Here is a 22,393-nt window from a genome sequence, read left to right as displayed (position 1 = left end):
TAGCAGCTTGAGTTTCTTGGTACCTAGGACACATGTTTTTGTTTCTTTTGTCTAAATCCATGTTATGTTTTAGTCACCTTTCTGGTTACACTTGTGCAATGGGCTGAATTGTGTCTTTCTACTCTACCACTCATATGTTGAAGTCCTAACTCACAGTACTTTAGATGTGATTATATTTGGAGATAGGGTCTTTAAAGAGTGAGGTTAAATGAGGTCAATGGGGTGAGCCCTAATCTAGTACGACTATTGTCCTTGTAAGAACAGGACATTAAGACACAGACACATACATGCGGGGAGAAGATATGGGAGAAGATGGCCATCTGCAAGCCAAGGAGAGAGGGCTGGGACAGATCCTTCCCTCCAGGCCCTCAGAAGAAACCAACCCTGTTGACACCTCAGTACTGGATTTGTAGCATCCAGAGCTGTGAGACAGTAAGTCTTTGTTATTTAAGTCACCCAGTCTGTGTCACACTGTTATAGCAGGCCTAGAACACTAATACAACTTATTTGCAGCTGCTGATGCTCTTCATTATTTGGGCCTGCAAATGCTGCAGATGGTCTTTGTGAGAACTTTAGAGTCATTGAAAATAAATGATTTAACAATATCAGGGTCATGGAGAGTGGAGATTGGAAGCTAAATATTCAAAAGGGAGATAAAAATCAAAGCAAACAGAAAATATGATTAAAGGGCTAGTGAGGAGAAGTAATTAAGATAATAAGTCAATGATCTCTACTGATAAGCTCTGAACTTTTCTTTTGTTAAGTCTGACGAGTAATCAAACATCTCCCCACCTCTTAGTGTCTGATACTAGGTGCAATAGAAAATTGAACATTTTAATCTGGTATCCATTTTTCTGTGACTGTTATTATGTCCTTATAGTAGTAATAAACACTTATAAATTAATGAAACTTCTTAGGAAAAAGTATTAAAGGAAGGGAAGAAACAGCAGGGAACTAAAAAGACAATATAAATTGCACATAGTAGTTATGAAATGGCATTAAAAGCTAGGGATTTTAGATTGAATTGAATTGTAGTATTTTATAGTAGCAGTTAATCTGACACTCTATATGTCACAAATTGTAATATTTCATATTTGTGAATATTAGTGGCTTTCATATTAAGAAGATGTCTCTCTTTATAGCTTGCTCCAAGATATTTATAATAATGTTGTTTCTGCTGTTTAGATTCAAATAAAAATAATCTGCTCTAAGTTAGAATAATAGACTTTAGGTGGAATCTCAAATCTCTGGGTACTAGGGACACAGATGTTTTTTTTAAAAATTTCCCTTCTTGTCCTTACCTGTATTTTGAAATTTTCTGCTTTGAGCAGAAAAGTACAAAAAGGAAAATAAAAATTGCTTGAAATCCTACCAACCATAAATAATTATATTGAGCATTTTTGACATTTTTCTTCTCCATTTTCCTGTGAATTGTTCCTATTTTTAAATCTATAGTATTTGAAAAGCTGTTTCTAAGACTGTACTGTTTTTAAAGTTATGCCAGCAAGTACCATGAAGGCACTTCCCTTGTAGCATTTAGTTGTCTTTATTCCTCCCTGTTAAGAGTTCCCTGCAAACTCATTGAGGGTGAAGACCACATCTCACTACGTATTTTGGTCCTCCATGAATCCCTAGGACTCTACCTGAATGAATGTAGCTCGATAATGCTAGTATCTGTCTCCTATCTTAGCGTTCACTAATGTTGAGTCCCAAGAGATCGTTCAATTAATATTTACTGAGAGGGTTACCATGTGCTTGTCAGTAAGCTACCATATTAAGCACTTACTCTGTTCTAGAAATTCACTTGAGTCCTTGAAAAAGACCTGAAAAGTGAGTTTTAAGAAAGATTTCAAAAGTCACTGACTTTCATTGGGTTTTGCTGTCATTGAGCAGCATGGTGACTGAATGAGGAAGACATGCAACTACAAGTAATGGAAAACCAAAGAAATAGTGTCTTAAACTGTAACAAAATTTATTATTTATTTCACAAGGAGTTTGAAGGTAGGTGATGCTTTTTTTAAAAATAATTTCTGGGCTTGAGCTCTTATCTCTACAATTTTCTTGGCTTCTTTTCCTTGTGATAGCAAGATAACTACCCTAGATCAAGGCATTATATCTCTGTAAAGACATCCCATTCAGAAGGAAAATTGGTGAAAGAAGGACTTTTTTATCAGGGAGGAAAACATTTCTAGAACTTTCCAGAAGACTTCCCTTTAGTATCTCATTGACCAGAACTGCATCAGTGAACATGCCCAGCTGTAAGGGAGAGTGGGAAAGAATGTACCTTGCTTTTCCAACTTCTGTGGGAGATAGGCAAGGTAAAGGGCTGAGGAATCACTTCTGGTCCAGTGCAACACAGTGCTCTAGTAATTAGCTGTCTGGCTGTAGACTTAGATAATCTGAGTTTAGATTGGCCATATAACTGTTGTATGATCCTGCACAAATTTTGTATAATCTCTCTGATTCTTTTTTTTTTCATTCTTGTGGAAAATATGTCTGCTTTGTAGGTGATTGTGAGGATTAAATGAAATACTTTAAAATATTAAGCAGAGGGCCTGATGCATAGGAAATGTTAATATGTTAACTTAATACCTGCTAAGTTAGGTACTAATATATGTAAGTATGCCCAGTTTTCTGCAGGGGAACTTCCATACCTAAGTCTTCTGCTAGATGTAGAGCTGGGTTAATTGAATACAACATCTGGAAGGATTAATATGGGGGAAGAGTTTTAAAGGAGGGGAGAAACATAAAATAATATATCTGGAAGCATTTAAAGGAAGTAAAAAATACTTTAAAACCTTAGCACAGTTATCCCCCACTTTTTGAAACTTTGACTTAAGCCACTTAGCTTTTACAAAAGACTTATATTAGTTCCTCTTTTCGCTAACCAAAGATATCTGAAAAGGATTTCTGATTTTACAAAAATAGGTCAAAAGCAAATAGCATTCAGATTTGTGTGACAGTGAGCAGTTGTAGAGGCAGCACACAGCCAAAGCAGCAAGAGGGACTCCTCCAAGCTCTTCCCCTGCAACCACAGTCCTCACTATCAATCACCAGACCTTGGAACTGTGTCTGTGAGCATTTTGCTTTATTTTGGTTTATTTTGTGCACACATTAGCAAGATGTGTCCTAAGGTACCAGAAAAGCCTAAGAGGTTATTTTTTGGATTTGGGAACCCTGAAAATTTTTTCATATAAATCAGTGGTAATCGCTTCTTCATGTAGGCACTTTCAGCTTACCAAGGGTTTCATGGGAGCATTCTCCTTCCAGATGGGTTGAGGTAGGAGGCTGTATTATAATGACATCACCATTGCCAGGGCATTAGTAACCCATTATGACTTTGAATAAGCGAGAGGAGACAGCATTACTTGTTTATTTAGTTGACATGCTTTTAGGAGCACGTAAGGATGCTATAAAACCCAGTGAAAGCTCGCCGGGCCTGAGAAGTCAATACCTCAAATCCAGTTTTATCTTCATGTTCCCTTTACTGTCTCTTGCTTAGTTTTTTGAACCTCAGATATAGTACTAAGTGTTCACACCACCAAAATTTTTCTTTTTTAACTAGAAGATATTTGCTTTCTATTTAAAGTCAAAAATTAGTATCAGGTTGTTGTTGTTTTTTTTTTTGTTCAGCTCCTAAACCTTTGTAAAAGTGAGTTTAAATATTTCTTTGCCTTGAAGTCAATAGTTTGAAGTCTCTCTCTTGAATTGCCAGCAAATGACTGTTCCACCACAATTCTTAGGGATTTATGTAAGGTTATCACTGTTGGGTTCTTCCTTCCTCCAAATTCTTTCCTCTCAGTCAAACTGAAGACTTAGAACTTTGACTGACCCCCGGGGGAACTTAGATACTGTAATGGGGAGTAGAAGAAGATCAGAGCATTTCATAGAGGGCACTAAGAAGGGTTTGAAGTGTCTGAAGGATTGAAACTGTCTGAAAATTGTCTTTACTATTTTTTCTAAATGAAAAGGAATAATATTCCAAAAGGAATATCAATGTTTCATTAAAAAAAATGAGAGAAGCATGCTATAGGAGAAAGAAGAATATTTTTGGAGTCAGAAAGACAAAGGTTTGAATCTCAGTTGTGCCTTATGTGAAGTTAGGAAAGTTAATTTCTCTGTGCCTTGCTTTCCTCTTTCAAAAATGGGACAAATAAATATCTTCCTTGCAGGAATATTGGCACTTACTAGAGATTCAGGGAGTGGCACTATTGTGTATTTGTTTTGATCTTTGTACAAAGCATATGTTGCTTAAGTCTTTGTTTTCCTCTAGTTTTATTTTTCTAGTTTTTTGAGATAAAATTGAATAAATAACACTGTGTTACATTTAAGGTGTACAATATGATGCCTTTATATATATATATATATATATATATATATATATATATAATGAAATGGTTACTACCATATGAATAATTCACACATACTTGAGTCTTTAGGATTCAATATTTAAAGTACATCAACACAATTTAAAATACATAAAATATACAACTCAAAATAAACAGAGCTATCCCAAACTAATGGAAGGATACACAAGGAATGTGTTTCAAGTCCTTAAATCATTTTCTTGCTCAATTAAACTAACTTATTTTAAATAGTAACCTGTTCTTAAATTTGTGAAATTTTACAAAGAAAATTAGCACTGACCTAATTATAACCCCAAAATTGAGGTTGCCCCTTTAAAGAAAAGCCATAATCTGAATAGCTGAAAATTCTAATAAAAATGGAAACCATGACCCAGAGCTCTTGTTTTCTCCAGAATGCTCTTCTCACCTAATTTGAGAGTTCAGGAAAAACTCAGAAAGCTGTGTCATTACTTTGACATTGACAAATTGTAGAAGGACTGGTGAAAATATTATGGGTATTTTTTTCTTTTAAATGAGTGGTCATTTAAAATGTGGTCAACCTCTTTAACCTTTGACCAGATGTTCTATTTTAATTCTCAATATTCATGTAAGAATTACATTTTAGGGGAATGATTTTTAAAGAGGTTGATTATGTCATCCTACCCAACCCCACATGGTAATTTTATTGGTGTCTCCCTCTTTAGTGGATGGGTTTTTTTTAATTGCTTTTTTTTCAAGTTTAAGTAGATTCTTTGAATCTATAAGAGACCATATTCCAAGAGCAAGTATAAATAGTGATCAGATTTCTAAGTGGAGACAGCCAACTTAAGCCTATTTGACATATCATGTGTAGGGAAAATGGGGATCCTCACCGACCCTAATCTATTTAATGATGTAATTGGCTTACTGCTAAGCTAATGCTTACTCACCCATTGGCAATGAGCCATTATTGTTCGTATTACTATATAAAGAGCTCCACCCAGTGCTCTGCCTGGAGGCAGAGATGGAGACAGGCTTGCTGCGTGAAGACTGCCCTAGAGGCAGATGTGATTCTAGCACTGGACTTGCCACAGTGAGAGTAAAGTTTGGTATAAACCCTTTTACCCCTAACTTTCCTTTTTTGTTATTTGGTCTCATCAAATCCAGGGGGAACTTGCCTGGGGGCAGTCCCCCCTCAAGCATGACATGTATAACTGACGATTTAATAATTCTGTAGAACTCAATTCCCTTTTGGGGTGCTAATCCTATCGCAAATAACAAATTTCAACTGGAGTACCAGGAATTTGTGATCTTGCTCTCTGCGACATTTTTTATGTGATCTTCCCACTTTTCAGCATTATCTGGACAGAATCTCTGCCCTGATTATCACCAACCCACATTTTATTCCCTCCCTCAACACTTGACATTCAGGACCCAGTTCAGATTCACACAGGGGATTCCCATTCTGTGTGAGCATAGTTCACTTATTTGTGAAATGGGACAGAGAGCTGGCATACAGGATGTTTTGAAGATGAAATGAGATCATTCATGTCTGGCATGATAAGTGATACCTGCTGACTGTAGCACATCAGACCATCCTGCCATTGCTTCCTCAGTTGAATTGTAAGCACATTGAGGACAGGGACTGTGCTTATACAGCTTTGTAGCTTTACGGTATCATAGGGCCTGTTCCCTAGTAAGCAGTCTGTTGCTGCATAAAATAATTGTATTGATGTCCTTCATGTTTTGCAGCAGACATGGTGGCCATCCTGCCCTCTGATTGTCCTCTGGCCTTTGAAACACAGTGGGGACCTCCACACTGTGAGGGCTCTAGAAGTGTGAGTGTACATGTGTGTGTGCACACACAGTGGAGGTGGAAACAGGAGCTCCACCAGGGCGGGAAGAGGATCTGGCAAGAGGAGAGGGTAATGATAGGGCAGGATATTCTCTCACCCCTGGGCCTTGGCATATGTTCCCTCTTCCCAGCATAGTTCTGGTATACATTCCCTTACCTCACCTTCACATGGCCTGAATAGACTAGGTTTTCTTCTATTGGCTCAGACTTCATTTCATTCCTGACCCCTTACTCTCAAGTCTCCTGATGTACCTCTTCTGTGACCCCAAAGCATGGTCTACTTACCACTTTCAGAGCAAAGGCAATGAGTATGTGGTTCATTTAAGAATAAAATATTGCTAAACACTATAGCAGGTAATGGTGTCATGCTCTGTACTAAGTACTTGCATTTGCTTATTTAATCCTTAACAGAAACTCTGTGGGTAAGGCAGTGTTATTTGCCCCCTTTTATAGATGAGGAAACTGAGGATAATAGTATGTTAAACAACTCATTGAAACTCATAGAATAAAAGTGACAATAGGAGACATAAACTAGATCTTTCTAATTCCAGATGGTAGGGGTAAGTGACAAGACACCGGTAATATGATCTCAAAAAAAATGAGAAGCAGCATGACTTTTTAAAAGAACCAGCTCTTGTGAAACTAAAACTTTGGTGGACTTAAATGATCTTTAATATATACTATTCTTCTATGTGATTCTTTGGTATAGTTTTAGTTTTTTTCCCTCATATGATATACTCAATAATACATTTAGAAAATATAGCACCACTTTTTGCCAAGTGCACCCCTGTTGGTAGGATCTGCTCATTACGTGTTTGTTGATTGGTAGATCAGCCCCATGGCTAGAGTTGCCTACCAGGGTTATCATTGGCCCAGCAGAAGGGCTAAATATCAAATGTGTAGATAAAGCTAGCTTTGGGAAATCTGGGCATCTAGAAGCACATAGAATCAAAGTTCAAAATTGTTTTAGGAAATCAGAATTTTGTTTAAAAGTAATTTGAATGAGAGTTACCAAAGAAAATTTTCAGATTTAATTATGAGAAGGGAAAAAAAAGAGGCTTCCCAATGTACATCACCTACAACTTCAAGGAGTGGCAGTATTTGCACTCTTGGGTGATATTTTGTATCCTAATTTAGATTAGTGCGGTTAAAGCAAGAAGGATTTTTATGAAATAGAGATGATTACCCCTGTAGTGGATTTTAGAAAACACCCCTGCTCCCCAAAGTCACCTCTTTGACTTGGGTTTCTGATTCCTAATTCAAAATCAGAGCTTGTGCCCTTGACTTAAGAATTTGATCCCGTTAAAAGATAAATTTCCCTGCAAGAGGGAGTGCATTGCTGCGGTTGACACAGAGATGTACCACCCAGGTGCCCCTCCTAGGAAGGACTTGCTTCGCCTGTGTGGAGAGGTAGTCTGTAGACCCTCCAACTGTCAGCATCTTTGGAGTCCGCCTTCCTCCAGAGTACCACCTTATCCAAGGTCACGTCCTTCCCGGGCAGCCTTCGTTGATGACTGAATGTGAAGTGTTATAAAGACTTGGCCATTTTAGACTGCTGCTGGTCAACTCCGAGGAGCAGTACTTACCTCAGAGCTCTTTTCTAACCTGGCTGAGTGTGGTCTTACGTCTCCACTGCTCAGTCCTGCTTCTTCCTTCCTCCTGTCACAGATGTTGGTCCCTAATAAACAGCTTGCACCTACACTGAATGTCAGCAAGTGTCCTGAAGAATTCTGACAACTGCTTTCCTGAGAGTAGCTGAATATGGTAAAGGAGGACAAAGAGGCAGGGGAGAGGAGGCAGAAAGGAGGAGGAGTAGGAGGAGGAATCTGACAATGCCAGGTGGTTACTGTTACAGAAGGCTTGTCCTTTGGAGTGAGAAAGGACACCAGAGTGGAAGGCTGGGTGTGTGCAAGGCAATCTTCACCTACTTTATGCTTTTGCTTAAGTCTGCTCTGGATGTCAAGATGTAAAAGTGGGATAACATGAAGGTTTTTCAGATCCTCTTTAAAAAACAGCAATTTTCTGACTTGTTAACTCAAAATGGATATTGACGACTTGAAAGAAATTTGAGAATCTACAAAAGGAAAATATTTATTTGTATATTCAAAAAATAAGTTAAGTTCCAGGCATCGTTCTGTGTTACTGGAATCCTAGGCTCTAGTGGGTAGGACAAAGTTAATGCATTTGTGGAGTTTATAATATAGAGAAAAGATAATTAAGGAATGTGGCTTTCTATCTTCAAAAAGCTAGAGCTCAAATTTATACTAGCCTCTTTCTAAAAGAATAATGATGTGGATAAAATGAAAGTTCCTGTGGTCAGGGTTCTCACCTGGCCCTGGTCATCTAGCTCACTACACATGTGTGGGCAGTACGTTGCTATTGACTCTATATAAAGAGCTCCACCCAGTGCTCTGGGAGACACAGTGGCACGGCTGCAAGGCTGCAGGATAGCAGAGTAAAGGCTGAACTGGTGGCAGCATGGAGGACAGAGGCGCAGAGGATGGCTTTGTGGGTAGAGAGGCCCAGAGGCAGAGACCAGCTTGCTGCATGCAGATTCACTCTGAGTGAATGAGATTTTAGTGATTGACCTGCCACTATGGAAATAAAGTTGGGTATAACCCTTTCACCCCAAGAACATTCTACTGTCATTTCTTTGGTTACATTGAACCCATAGTGAACTTGCTCAGGGATAAAACCCATTGGTGAGACAAATAAGTAACCGCTTTTTGAGGAACAAATAGGAAGAAATAGATTTTAAGTATTGCTTCCTCTAATGAGGGTTTTCTGCCAATAGGGAATGTTAAATATGGGATGAAAATACTCATGGTGGAGGTCTTTAAGAAGTAGTTTTACCTGTAGAGTATTGTTTTAATTTTGGTTTAAATTGAGTGGGTGAGGCATATATCCAGTGATAATTTCCAAAATTCATTGAGCATTTACTATATGTTAGGTAAGGTGCTAAGTGATTTATACATATCGACTAATTTGATGCTCTGACTTTCTAAAGTATCATTATTATTTTCTCCATGTTCAGAGGAAGGTAGAAGGCATAGGGAAATTAAGTGCCTTGCCCCTGGTTGCAAATCTACTAAATAATCTAATTAAGATGCAAACTCAGGGAATTGTGCTCATGGGGTCAAAATCTCAGCTACCATTCTCTATTGCCTCAACGCACAGCTGAAGATTCTGGTGTTAAAAGGAGAGTAAGTATAATCTAGTCATGCCATGCCCCTTCTTAAAACCCACCACTGCTGTCACGAAATGATCCAGTCCCAGGGACGGTGGGCATGTCATCCTCCAGGCCACTCTGATTTTTAAACAATTTTCCTTGTATTGAACCTAAGTATTCTTCCTGTACTTTCACTCATTGTTTGTGATGATCCTCACCTCTTGCACCTTTCACAGGTCAACCATTCAGTTATTTGGCCACCTACATGTCTTTATTTCTCCAGGCTGAACTCTATGAGACCAAAGACTGTTGCACATGGGACACAGTTCAGCTTAGTAGTTAAAGTGGAGCAGCCCCTGATTTGGATCCTGGATCTGGCTTTAACTAGTTGTGAGCTACTTACCTAACCACTCCACACTTCAACTTACTCATGTATGAAGAGGGAAGATAATAGTACTTTGCAGCATTGTTTTGAGGATTAAAGTATATACTGCAATGCCTATAGAGGGCTTACTGCACTATGAAAAAAATTAAGTGATCAGTAAATACTAGTGATGGAACCTTGGTTTCTAAAATTTCTCTCCTGTCACCTTTCCTCCATACAGCCTCACTATCTCCCTTAATTTGGGTACCATTGTTCTGTGAATGCATATATTTTAAAGTGGCCACAATCTTTTTTCCTGTACAAAGATGTAAAATTCTTAAGTTTCCAGAGAAGAACTTGGTGGCTCTAACCATAATCTTACTGGGACTGGTCAACCTTCGTGGGTGCCAGGCCCACTGACTCCCACACATTGTTTTCCTATGGCCTCATCTGTAAACATTGCAAAACGATCTCACCAGCCATCAGCACAGTAGGAGACTAGTTTTGTTTTTACTAGTCACTTCAAACCGTCCAGTGAAGGCTATAAATAAAATAATATTATGCTTTTCATCTGGCTGCATCATTAGAATAAGCTTAGAGAAATTGTAAATCAATATTTAGCATAATTGCTGAGATCTGGCAGGTTTTGGATGCAAATAAAAAAGAATGAAGAATGTAATATAAAATCATTTATCAGATATCAGTTCAATCACCCTCTGTGAAGTGGCAAGCAGCAGAGACTCATGGTCAAATTTTAGTTGGCAAAGAGTTTTCTTATAAAGGGTTTGAAAAATAATTGACCCTTATGTCAATTGCTCTTCTGTATTGGTCTTCCTACAAGTTTCCTCAAAAGGTATTTTTTTAATTCCCTGCCTCCTTTGCATTTTTCTTCTAATACAGTTTTGTAGCATATTGCAAAGCCACTTATTTGACAATAGCAAAATAACAAAAGTAAGATTGTTAGCATGATCCTGCACCCTGAGCATTTTGTTTTTTAAAAAAAAACAAGCTATGTAAAGCATACTTTTGAACTTCTTTTGTTTTAGACTGATTCCATTTTTATCCTGAAGCAGAAGAAAGGTTATGATCCTAACACATGGATTTTAAAAAATTCTATGTGTCAAGGAATTGAGCCAATATACCTTGTTTCCATTAATTGATTTCTTCATGTATGCAACAAATACTGGCATAAGTTTTTAGTGTGGGCAGGGCTCCATACTACAACTGTGAGAGGGATACAGGGAGGAATCTTAATATAAGTCTAAAGGAGGTGATTAAACAGGGATGGAAGAAATTCTGGTGGGAGGTCGTGAGACAAGGACCTTAGAAAAGGGATAGGTAACACTCCATGGGAATTCAGTGACATTCTGGCATCTTCTTTTTGAGGCCTTCGCTGTGAATTTACTGATGAATCATACATACTTTTAGAACCTCAGTTTCCTGAATACAAAACACGGGAGTTGCCTGGACCTTCCATTGTCACTTCTGCAATTCAGTGATGTATTAGCTCCAGGTAAATGTATTTCCACACGAGGAAACTTAAATCATGTACTTTGGGAAGCAAGCACAGCATTTCACTACTTAGCCATAATTGTTAAGGGAAGAAGACTAAATTCTCCAGGGTCATACATCTTGAAAGAGTTACAATTCGAATTTGATCTCAGGCCTCCTGGCTTCAAATCTCATCTTTTTTTTTTAATCTTATCAAATTTACTTTGGGCAAGAGGTATTTGGTATAGATTTATTTGCCTTAACTAATTACAGGAAAATCATTCCACTTCTTAATAGTTAAGCTTAATGTCTGGTCACATATCTCCTATGTTTTCTCCCTCATATAATGTTTTCTCACTCTACGTGCAGTTTTTAGTGATGGAAAACTAAATAGCTTAATTAAAAAAAAATTTTCTGGTTACTGGTCCTAGTTTCAAAATATTTCTTTGGTGAACTTATTTCAATTTAGATTTTATTAACTGAACCTTGCTGAGATCCAAAATCTTAGATTTGGTTGAGTGACTTGAGTCTAACTAGTTTCTTGATAGAGCTGGAATTCATTAGATTATTGCCAGATCTTTTCTGGTGGACAATAAGAGAGGTATTTGGGTGAGGAGATGGAACTGCATTGCTTGTGAATTGTAACATAATGGCAATCAAGTCACAGGATCCTACGATTTGTTTGACTTGCCTTCCCAGTACAGGACTTGGCATGTGAGTTGCAGAAACATTTTATCTGGCTGACACTGCTAGAAGCCTGCCTTGGTAGTAGAAGTTGATGCACGCCCTCCTTGAACACTATCAAACTCTCCACAAATTGCAGGTTTAGTGACCTCTGAAATGCAAAGTACCTCTTGATTAGGCTTTTCATCTTTAAGTGATAAAACTGTGCTCATTCACTTAAGTCTCACTTGATTCTGCTGAGCGTAAAATGGTGTTTTTCCAGATTGGTAGGTGAGTTGAACCTTTCCATTTGTGACAATGTAAAGAGATATCTTGCATAAAATTTTTTGATCAAAATGCTGCTGGAAAATGTCAATGTATTTGCTAGAGTCCTTATGTTCTTTTTGATAGGGAGAGGAAATACTTGAACAGGTATATGAGACCCTTTGGTCAAATATTGCATACAAAAGATGAATTTCTAGATTAAAACTATGTAAAGCATACTTCAGTATGTTGGTTCATATAATGAATCATTTTACTTATCCTTTGTGATATGCCCTGTCCTACTTTTTAAATTTAGTCAGTGGTTTGCTGATAAACTGACTTTTCAGAAAGAAGGAAGAGCCCTGGTTTGTAGTGTGCGATTTCTGTGGTGCAAACATGGCCATCATGGCCAACTGCAAGCTAACAATAGTTTGTATAATTCCTAAACATTTTAAACTATCTCATTAGAGCTTGTATGAGCCAGCTCCATTATACCACTGTTAGTGTTTTAAAAATATACTTTTGTATGTTTTCTAACTGTTTCATGTATAAAATCCTTTTCCCTAACCTCATTTGAGGCTCTTAATGGTAGGAACCCTGCCATTTTCTTATATATGCCTTGTTTTTCCTCTTCCCCAGACATGTCTATATACATACAGTAGAAAGCATGCATGGTAACATATTTCATCATTAGGCTGATTTATTTCACATTTTCAGATTACTAAAATAATTTGTTGCCTACAATCAATGCACACCATAGTGTAGTTATCAAAAGTTTCTTCGTAGTGTTTCATATAATAATTATTTGAATTTAATGAAATATGATACGTGCTGATAAGTGGTGTTTGATATGAATATGATGACACTCTATTGGTCAACCTATCTTTTCACAGATTCACCTAAAGCAAGTCACCACTATACCATTATCCTTGTGAGAAAGAATATAAATTGTCTGAAATGCTCCTTAGGGTATGTCTTGTTCTTTTGCCTAAGTGCTCACATGTGGCACATCAAAATTAGGTCAGCATCAACTTGTTTTGTGCGTCCTGGTATGGTACCAAGAATAGCCTTTATCTGTGTGGAAAGTTTCCTTTCTGAAAATGAAGAACAACTGGCATGACTGATCACTGGACAATTTGTGTTGTAGCACAAATGCTGTGGCATTCAGTGTCCAACAGTATGGCTCTCTGGCATCTGTCACATAAGAAAACTTTGTGAGAGGCAGAATAATGGTCCCTCAAAGACGTCTATGTCTTAATCCTCAGAGTATGTGCATAAACTACTTTACATGGCAAGGGGAAATTAAGTTGCAGATGGAATTAAGGTTGCTAATCAGTTGGCCTTACAATAAGAAATTATTCTGGATTAATCTGGGTGGATCCAATGTAAGTAATCACAATGGCCCCCCAATGAGCAAGAGGTGGGCAGAAGAGCCAGAACCAGGGAGATGGCCTTGTAGAGCTCACCTGCCTTTGGCAACAGGAGGAAGCCAGGAGCCAGGGCTGTGGGCAGCCTCTGGAATGTGGAAAAAGGGAGAAAAAGGATTCTCCCTTAAAGCCCCCAGAAAGAAAGCAGCTTGGCTGATGACTTGATTTTAGCCCAGTGAGACCCATTCTGGACTTCTGACCTCCAGAACTATAAAGTAATAAATTTGTGCTGTTTAAGTTACTCATGTGGGTACTTTGGTACAGCAACAATAGTAAACAAATACAAATTTCATTAACACAGATGGGCTAAGTCAAATTTGAGATAAATAAAACCATTGGTGTCAAATTATTCTTTATATTCTTTCTAAAGAAGTTTGCTAGGGAAACTTGTAGTATAAAGCAGATTATGGGAACATATTTACTTAAAAGAATAAGATGATTTAAAGGTTTCAGTGTATTGTTTTTATGCTAATACTGTGGCTAATTGTAAATGAAAGTTATATATTTGTTTGCTTTTGTCTATAAAAATCTCCATTTAAACATTTCCTATCTCTGTACTGGGGAACTGGTGGTATTCTATTTCTCTGTGAATATTTCATGATTCATATTTTTCCATCCTCATACTTCACATCCTGGCCCACCCCTCAGCAAGCCCTTGTGAGTCTTTCTTCACAGTGACTTGGTGAATATTGTCAGGTACAACTTTTTAGGTTATGTGATTTCCAGCAAGTAACTTAAATTAAGACTTGTTTTCATCCACGAAATGGGGATAATTATTCATTCTGGATTAGTGCCCTTGTAAAAACAGACAAAAGAGGGCTTGCCTTTCTGTCTGCTCTCTGCCACCTGACGATACAAAGGGAAGATGGCTGTCTGTCAGCCAAAAAGGGCCCTGGCCATGCTGACACCCAGATCTCAGGTTTCCAGCCTCCAGAACCTTGAGAAATAAATGTACATTGTTTAAGCCACACAGTCTATTCTGTTACAGAAACTGAACAGACTTAAGATAGAAATTGATACCAAGAAGTAGAATGCTGCTATAACATATACCTAGAAATGTGGAAGCAGGTTTTGGAACTTGTAATGGGTAGAGAATAGAAAAGTTTTTTCTAGATTTTTTGAGATATAATTGACATATAACATTGTGCAAGTTTAAGGTATATGATGTGATGATTTCATACACGTATATATATTATGAAATGATTACCACGATAAGGTAGGTTAACATTTCCATCACCTTACATAATTACCATTTTGGGTTTTTTGGTTTTTTTTTGGAGTGGTGAGAACATTTAAGAGCTACTCTCTTACCAGCTTTCAAGTATATTATACACTACTGTTAGCTATAATCACCATGCTGTACATTAGACCCCCAGAACTTTATACTGTAACTGGAAATTTGTACCCATTGTACAACATCTTCCCATTTCCTCCACCTCCCAGTCCCTGGCAACCACTACTCTCTTTTTCTGTGAGTTCAGCTTTTTTAGGTTCCATATGTAAATGAGATCATACAGTATTTGTCTTTCTCTATCTGAGTTTTTTGCTTAATGTCCTCCATTCATGTTGCAAATGGCAGGATTTCCTTTTATGGCTGAATAATAAATACTCTGTGTGTATGTGTGTGTGTGTGCGTCTATATCTACATCTATCTATATTATAATTGTATCTATCTCTCACATTTTCTTTATCTACTCATCCATCAGTGGACACTTAGGTTTTTTCTATGTCGTGACTATTGTTAATAATGCTGCAGTGAACATGAGGGTACAGATACTGGTTCAAGATCATGATTTAATTTCTTTTGGATCATATGGGAGTTCTATTTTTAATTTCTTAAGAAACCTCCAAACACTTTTCCATAGTGGCTGTATCAATTTACAGTCCCACCAACAGTGCCCAAGAGTTCCCTTTTCTCCATATCCTCACCAACACTTGTTATCTATTGTCTTTTGGATAACAGCCATCCTAACAGGTGATGTCTCACTGTGGTTTTGATTTGCGTTTCCCTGATGATTAGTGATGCTGAACATGTTTGCATGTGCCTGTTGGCCATCTGTATGTCTTCTTTGGAAAATGGCTATTCAAGCCCTCTGACCACTTTCAAATTGAATTGTTTGGTCTTATGCTTGCTATTGACTTGCATGACATCTTTATGTATTTTGGATATTAACCCCTTATCAGATATATGGTTTACAAATCTTTTCTTGTGAAAGGACTTTTAAAAGTGATTCTGGTGATGGCTTAGAAAGAAAAGAAAGCTGGAGTTTTCTTTTTCTTAGAGAATATGTGAGTAATCGTGTCCAGAATGTTGGTAGGAATGTGGGTGGTAAAGGACATTCTGATGAGGTCACAGATGGAATAAGAAGCATGTTATTGGAAACTGGAGGAAAAGTGATCCTGGTTATAAAGTGGTAAAGAAGCTGGGTAAGTTGTGTTCATGTTCTTCCTAGTGTTTTGTGAAAGGCAGGACAACCAGGGCACAGGGAGGGTAAGTCACATCCTCCCAGCTATGGAGCCAGTAATGGCAGAGCCAGGACTGAACTGAAGCTGGAGTAGTAACCACTCTGCCCATTTCCCACCACCAGGGTGGAGGCGCGGGGACAGGTACTGCGGCGAGAGGAGGCTGTGCGTCCAGAGGGCCGCTGCCCAGGGGAGCCCTCCAGCAGTAGAGGGGCACTGCCTCGCTCAGGTTTCCCCAGGACTGACTCACAGTGAACAGTGATCTTGTTTTGGAACTTTTCCATTTTAGGATGCTGGAAGAACTGAAATCGTTAGCTCACATTCCAGGGGCCTAAAGAAATCAGATGAGACCATCCACCTGGGAGGGCCTGTTAATCTGCAGAGGAAGCTAGGAAGTCCCACTCTTTCCCAATTTAGTCACAGCGTGTGACACGGAGACACTTGGTAACTATTTGTGACTAAATTAGGAAGAAATGAAATACACACACACACAACGCACACACGCACACGTGTGCGCCCTCTGTGCGCTAGACTGGGATCTCTGAGTGCGGGGGCTGTGTGTCTCTGCATCTCGGTGCCCTGCAGAATGCCCTGCAAATAGACTCAATACATGTTTTGATTAATAGCATAGAGCTTCTCTCACTCGGGGTTTTCATGGGGTAGACTCTCTCTTTGGGGGCAGATCTCCATCTGATCACTGACTTACTACTTCAGAGCCCATTTGTGCATTCCACGCGGTGGGAGGCAGGGGTCCTTGCGTTAAGGTTTGGAAGGCTGCCGCTGGGAAGGCGTGCTCCCAGTGACTCAGCAGCCTCTGTCCTAATCCTCAGGCACCGCAAGCACGTGGGGTGTTACTGAAGTGGGGGAAACAAGACCCTCCATGGAGACAGGGTTGCTTTGTTTCCCGGGGGACTGTTTTCCCTGGTGCACTGAACCAGAACCGGGGGTGGGGGGGTGGGGGTCATTCTCCACCCAGTGACTGTGTGGGAGGATAAGCAGTCTTGTCCCTCCAATGAAGAAACCAAAAGTCAGGCCGGTCTGGGCAGTTAGCTGTGGGACTCTGTGTAACCAGCATGGCCTTTGAGTCAGAGCGGGGACTAGTCGTTGCTGTGACCAGCCCTGTCATTGATCCCGTGGGCGGGAGCAGGGAAGACTGCAGGACTGAGGTAGCGGGACCAGCGAGTCCTGCTTTGATGGCAGGGCAGAGAGTGACTCACAGGGAGTGTGGGTGCTCTGCGTGCAACACGATCACCAACCCTAGGAGAGGTGATCTCCTCTGGCCCAGGGTAGGCTAGTGCAGGAAGGAAAAGTGCACGAGTCGGGGGTGGAAACAGTGGCAGTGAATGGAGAGGACAAAGGCAGAAACATCAGAAAAGCTCTACTAATCTAGGTCTGTGGCTATGTCAGTAGAGTAATCGAGCAATTGAAGTTGAATAAATGCAAAGTAAATTGTTAATTGTAAATTGTAACCGAGTAAATGCAGAAGGAGGCTATAAACCCACACTAATAAAGTATTATATATTAGAAATGTTTGCAATGACTGCTGTATTAGTCTATTTGGGCTACTATAACAGAATACCAAAGACTGAGTGTCTTAAACAACAGAAATTTATTTCTCACAGTTTCAGAAACTGGGAAGTCCAAGATCAGGATGCTAGCAGATTCAAGTGCTTCATGAGAGGCCCTTCCCGATTCATTAGCAGTGTCTTCACATGGCAGAAAGGATGAGAGAGTTCTCTGGGGTCTCTTATACTCCCTTTCCTGAGGGCTCCAACCTCATGATCTAATCACCTCCTGAAGGCCCTACCTCTAAAACCATCACACTGTGGGGTAGGATTTCAACATATGAATTTGGGTGGGGATGGGGACAAACATTCAGTCCATAAGAACTATTTCAGTAAAGCTGTGTAGAAGTTCAATCTCTTATTATCAAACAATTCATTAACCTAAAGTTTCAGTTAGAAAAAAATTCAGGCATTGTCTGAAAAAGAAATGATTGAGCCTGGGTGGACCCACCTAATTATCATTCTCTCAATCTTTCCAGAACAGGAAAAGGTAAGAAAACTGATGTGTTCAAAGGTTTCAACTCAACTGGATCTAATTAGACCTTTCAGTAAGACTAGAGGGGCATCATACCCACATATTCATTCAGTAGGAGCCTGAGAGAGCAGGATTAAAATGAGGTGGTGCCAAAGCTGGCTAAGCATCATTATTAGGACCTAAATATTTAAAAAGTGACAAATCCAGAGTTAAAAGAAGGGTATCTTTTATCAGTCAACAGGGAAATTGAAATCTGTGTTATCCTAACTTTTTGACCCTACTTCATTTAATCGGAGTTTTACCACTCACAGCTATTCTAAAACTATTGATTTTTTTAAAAAGATTGAGCCTGGAAAACAGACAAAAGACTACATATGAAATCAGTCTAATGATTTATCTTAAGAATCTGTGAACTGTGGAATCATGATTGTTATGACGAGAGACACCTGCTCACCTTTCTGAAATGAGTTGCTGAAAAGATATGCTGAGATTTAGAAAGGGTAAGGGATACAATGTTGACCTTTTGGAGACAGGAAAACTTTGATGAACTGTAGGACACCAAGACATTTCATTTAAAAGATGATTTCAAAGCATTATCTGGGGCTGGTTTTGTATGTGCATTACTGAAGCCCTCAGGTTGTCTTTTTACATAAACCCAGTGGAATAATGGTTTCCGAAGTTGTTCATATGTCTGCCCGTCTCTTGTAGCACCTAGGTTTCTGGGTTTTGTAACTGCTTTCAGTCTCTTTTATGGACAAAATTAAACTTTCCTTACCATTTGACAGCATGGAACTTTCCTAAGATGGGTGTTAAGGAGAAAAGAGACAGGAAAAGGTCACCAACACCATCTCCATGTAATTAAGGAAGTGCAAACAGCTAAATAAAGTTGTCTCTAATGACATTTACTTGATTCTATGAGTCCCTGCTCTGGTCTCTGAGTAAGTTAAGGATCAGCTGCTCATAAAATGTACAGATTGCAAATCTTTGTTGCCGGTAATAGGGTATCCATTTTTTTAAAGACAGCTTTATGTTAGGGCTGTGTTCAGGATGTGTGTTCTCTTTCTCTGCATCTGTGTGTCTCTCTTTATATATACACTTACATTTATGTATATGTATGTATGTATGTATGCACAAAGGGGCATATATGTATACATGTGTATGTGTATTATATGCTTCTGTAAAGTAATAATAATCAATAAAGGATAGGTTAAAGGATAGGTTAAAGCTTAGAAAAAATAGTTTCAAACTTTGACTTATAGAACTAGGCTGACCATCTACTGAGATATAGCATGTAATCAAGGAACCAATTTGCCCTCTTGTAACTCTTAAAATGAAAGGTCCTAAAAATCAAAAGTAATCTGTGAATTTCTTAAAAATTGTTCTACGTGTGGAATTAATGAAATTGTCTGGATGCATATGAGAAAGTTAAGATTTTTAAATTGCTGAGCTTAAAACTTAGAAGTTTATATGAGTAAGAATGAGTCCCACACAAAAAGTCCCATGTCATTGACAGAACAGTCATTTTTCAAAGATTAATGAACAATCATTATTTAGTTACATGATAAATAACATCCATAGAGATATCCAAGAATACTGCACCACACCCTGGCCTTCAAATCTAGCAAAGGAGACTAAGAAATACATAATAACACGGTGTGATGTGTAACGGGTAACTCAGAGTGTTAGGGGGTGGAGTGGAATGTGACAGCAACCCCCATTTGTAACAGGCTATGTTTCCAGGGATAGACAGACTGTGCACCAAGGGTGTTTTCCGTTAGCTAACAGGTGTGGGAAAGGCCTCCATAGTGATGCTACGTGTGTTGTGTCCTGAACACCTGAAAGACTAAGCTGAGGAAGTGCTGGCAAGTTTGAGTTACTAGAATTTAGGTTGAAACAGGGCTGGAGGGTCCTTGAAGGAGCCCCAACTTTTCCATCAAGCTTTCTCTGTGAAGGCTTTCCTGACAACTGAAGTTCTTCTCTGTATCCCCATGAGTTTTTGCTTATTTCTACTGTTGGATTTTTCACAACCATTTGAATTGTTCATGTCTGATGTTGATGTCTACATTATAAACCATGTCAGGACCCTCTCCCAGTTCTTATCAGAAAAATAAAATACAGTAAGGTGCTCAGTACCGGCTCCTTACACATCGACGAATGACTGGCTGGCTGGCTGAGTGAATGTTTATGCACAGTGTGGGGATGAGAAAGCCAAACTGCTTTGGTTATCAAGCAACACTTCATAAATCTTCATGGTTTCATTTTTCTGTTTCAGGTTGCTTGCAGCATATAACAGTCTTACTGATAAACACCTGGCTGGATATTTCAACAATGCAAGGATGAGGCGTCATCTCTTAAGATCAGGGCTGGTAAGAATTGATTGACTTTTTTACCTGACCTCTTGTTTCATTATGTCCAATCATTTCCTCCCTTTTCTGGTATTCTCTTTGAGATCAACAACATCTTCCCTCTCCTCTCATTTTAGAAAAATTACTTCCTTTTCAGATCTCTGATTTGTTTTTTTGAAGCTGTGTTTCAAAAGATGAGAGGTCATAGTGCCTGCGAAGGCAACCTAAAAATTATTGAGGAAGCACCCTATGAGTTTCCAACAGCCTATTTTACTGGTTAGTTTATTCATTTATTTAACACATATTTATTGAACACATTGTATGAGCCAGGAACTGTCAGGGTCTTCAGGAAAAAAATACTATTTTTAATAATCACAGAATACAGTGTGGAAGACAATTTCCCCTTGAAATTGTAAAAATGTTTCATTTTCCAAGATAGTTTACTGATACACTAGTGCCTTTTGTTAGCTCCCAAAGTATCATTTCCACAAAACTTGCATTCCTCTAAATGTATTTAATGGAAAACCTTAAAAAAATACTATATATAGTTTTCCACTGAAAGAAATGGGTGTGGTTATAGAAAGTGTGACTAATGATTTTAGCTGCTTACCTTCTTAAAATACAATAGGTTTCCTTGACTCTCTTTGCCATGGTGTTGAAAGGATGTGCATTGCGTTACTAATTGTTTATGTGCTTAGCACTAGGGCTGGATAGATCTCAGAGAACTTGCCTTTTGTCTCCTGGGGCTTTGTTACCAGACATGCCCTGCTGAAACCTGGCTCTGCCATTTATAAGACAGAATCTTGAGCAACTCACTTACTTAGCTTTCTTAGCTCCCACTTCCTCAATTGTAAAATGAAGATAATCTTACCAGCCCTCAGGACTGTTGTGACAATTTGCGATGTGTAATAAATGGTTGTTGTTATTGTGGTTACTATTAACATTATGTCTTTGGAAAACAATCTGTGAACTTCATTTATAGATGGGAAGGACTTTTACTTACAAACATCAATAATAAGCACTTACTGAACACTGGTTATGGGCTCAAAAACAAGGAAGATACAGACTTCTCCAGAGCAGTCCTTCAGATACAGTCCCTGAATCAACAGTGTTTAGCATCACCTGAAGGATGTTAGAAAGTGCCAATTTTGGAGCACCCCAGACCTACTGTGCCAGAAGCTGTGGGGTGAAGCCCAACAATCTGTTTTTCAGCCTGGCTTCTAGGTGATTCTGATGAGGGCTCAGTTAAAAAAAACTTGAGTTCTGTAGGAGCTTCCAGTCTAGTTGAGAATAGACAGCTCCCAGGGGAGAGACAGCAGGACACATGTTGACTGAAGAGGGAGCAGCAATGCAGGATGTTCCCAACACTGTTCCCAGGTGGACACACATGATAGGCTATCCCATGCACAATGCATTTCCAAGAAAGTGTATTCATTAAAAAAGACTACCAGCAACGAAATCACTTGGAGCACGACTCTAGCTCATCTTAACTTTCCAAAAGGTTTCACCAACAGTGTTAAAAAACTGCACTTACCAAATTAAGAAATATGTGGGATCAGATTAGACCTGAAAAGAAGAGCAGGGCTTAATTAAGTGGAAAGGAACATGAACAATCCAGGAAGGACCACACTCTCTGTTTACAGAAGATACAGGAAAATACAACAAGTATGCCCATAGGAAGGATTGAAAGGAGAGGAAAATAAGTAAATAAAAAATAGAAACTACCACTCCGGGGACTGGCAATGATGCCAATTGAAATGAATCTGGAATACTTTATATCTGCAGTACTGCATAATCTGAAAAATCTGAATCATAGCAAATTAAATTACACTCTGGGCTGGAGAGTGGAAGAAAAAGCAATGTGAAAACAAAGTAATGAAACCAATTATTTTGAAAACAAACCAATGAGAGCCTCTATACTTACATGTTATGCCCTTCAAGGTATTTCCTGTGAGTTCATTGTCCTGTGATCACTGCTCCTATTCAT

At 38.8% G+C, this 22,393-nt stretch overlaps 1 protein-coding gene across 2 annotated transcripts in view; it reads left to right on the top strand.

The window, feature by feature from the left end:
* Positions 1-22,393, top strand: part of ERICH3 (glutamate rich 3) — a 121,099-nt gene that overhangs the window by 7,348 nt on the left and 91,358 nt on the right. For both annotated transcript variants that reach the window (XM_037024391.2, XM_037024390.2), the window contains exon 2: positions 20,334-20,427. In XM_037024391.2, coding sequence (XP_036880286.2) covers positions 20,334-20,427 — 94 coding nt within the window. The remainder of the gene's footprint in view (positions 1-20,333; positions 20,428-22,393) is intronic.

The sequence above is a fragment of the Manis javanica genome, chromosome 4 (assembly GCF_040802235.1).
Source record: "Manis javanica isolate MJ-LG chromosome 4, MJ_LKY, whole genome shotgun sequence".
Classification (NCBI taxonomy): domain Eukaryota; kingdom Metazoa; phylum Chordata; class Mammalia; order Pholidota; family Manidae; genus Manis; species Manis javanica.
The sequence above is the reverse complement of the archived record's forward strand: the minus strand, read 5'-3'. Positions and strand labels throughout refer to the sequence as shown.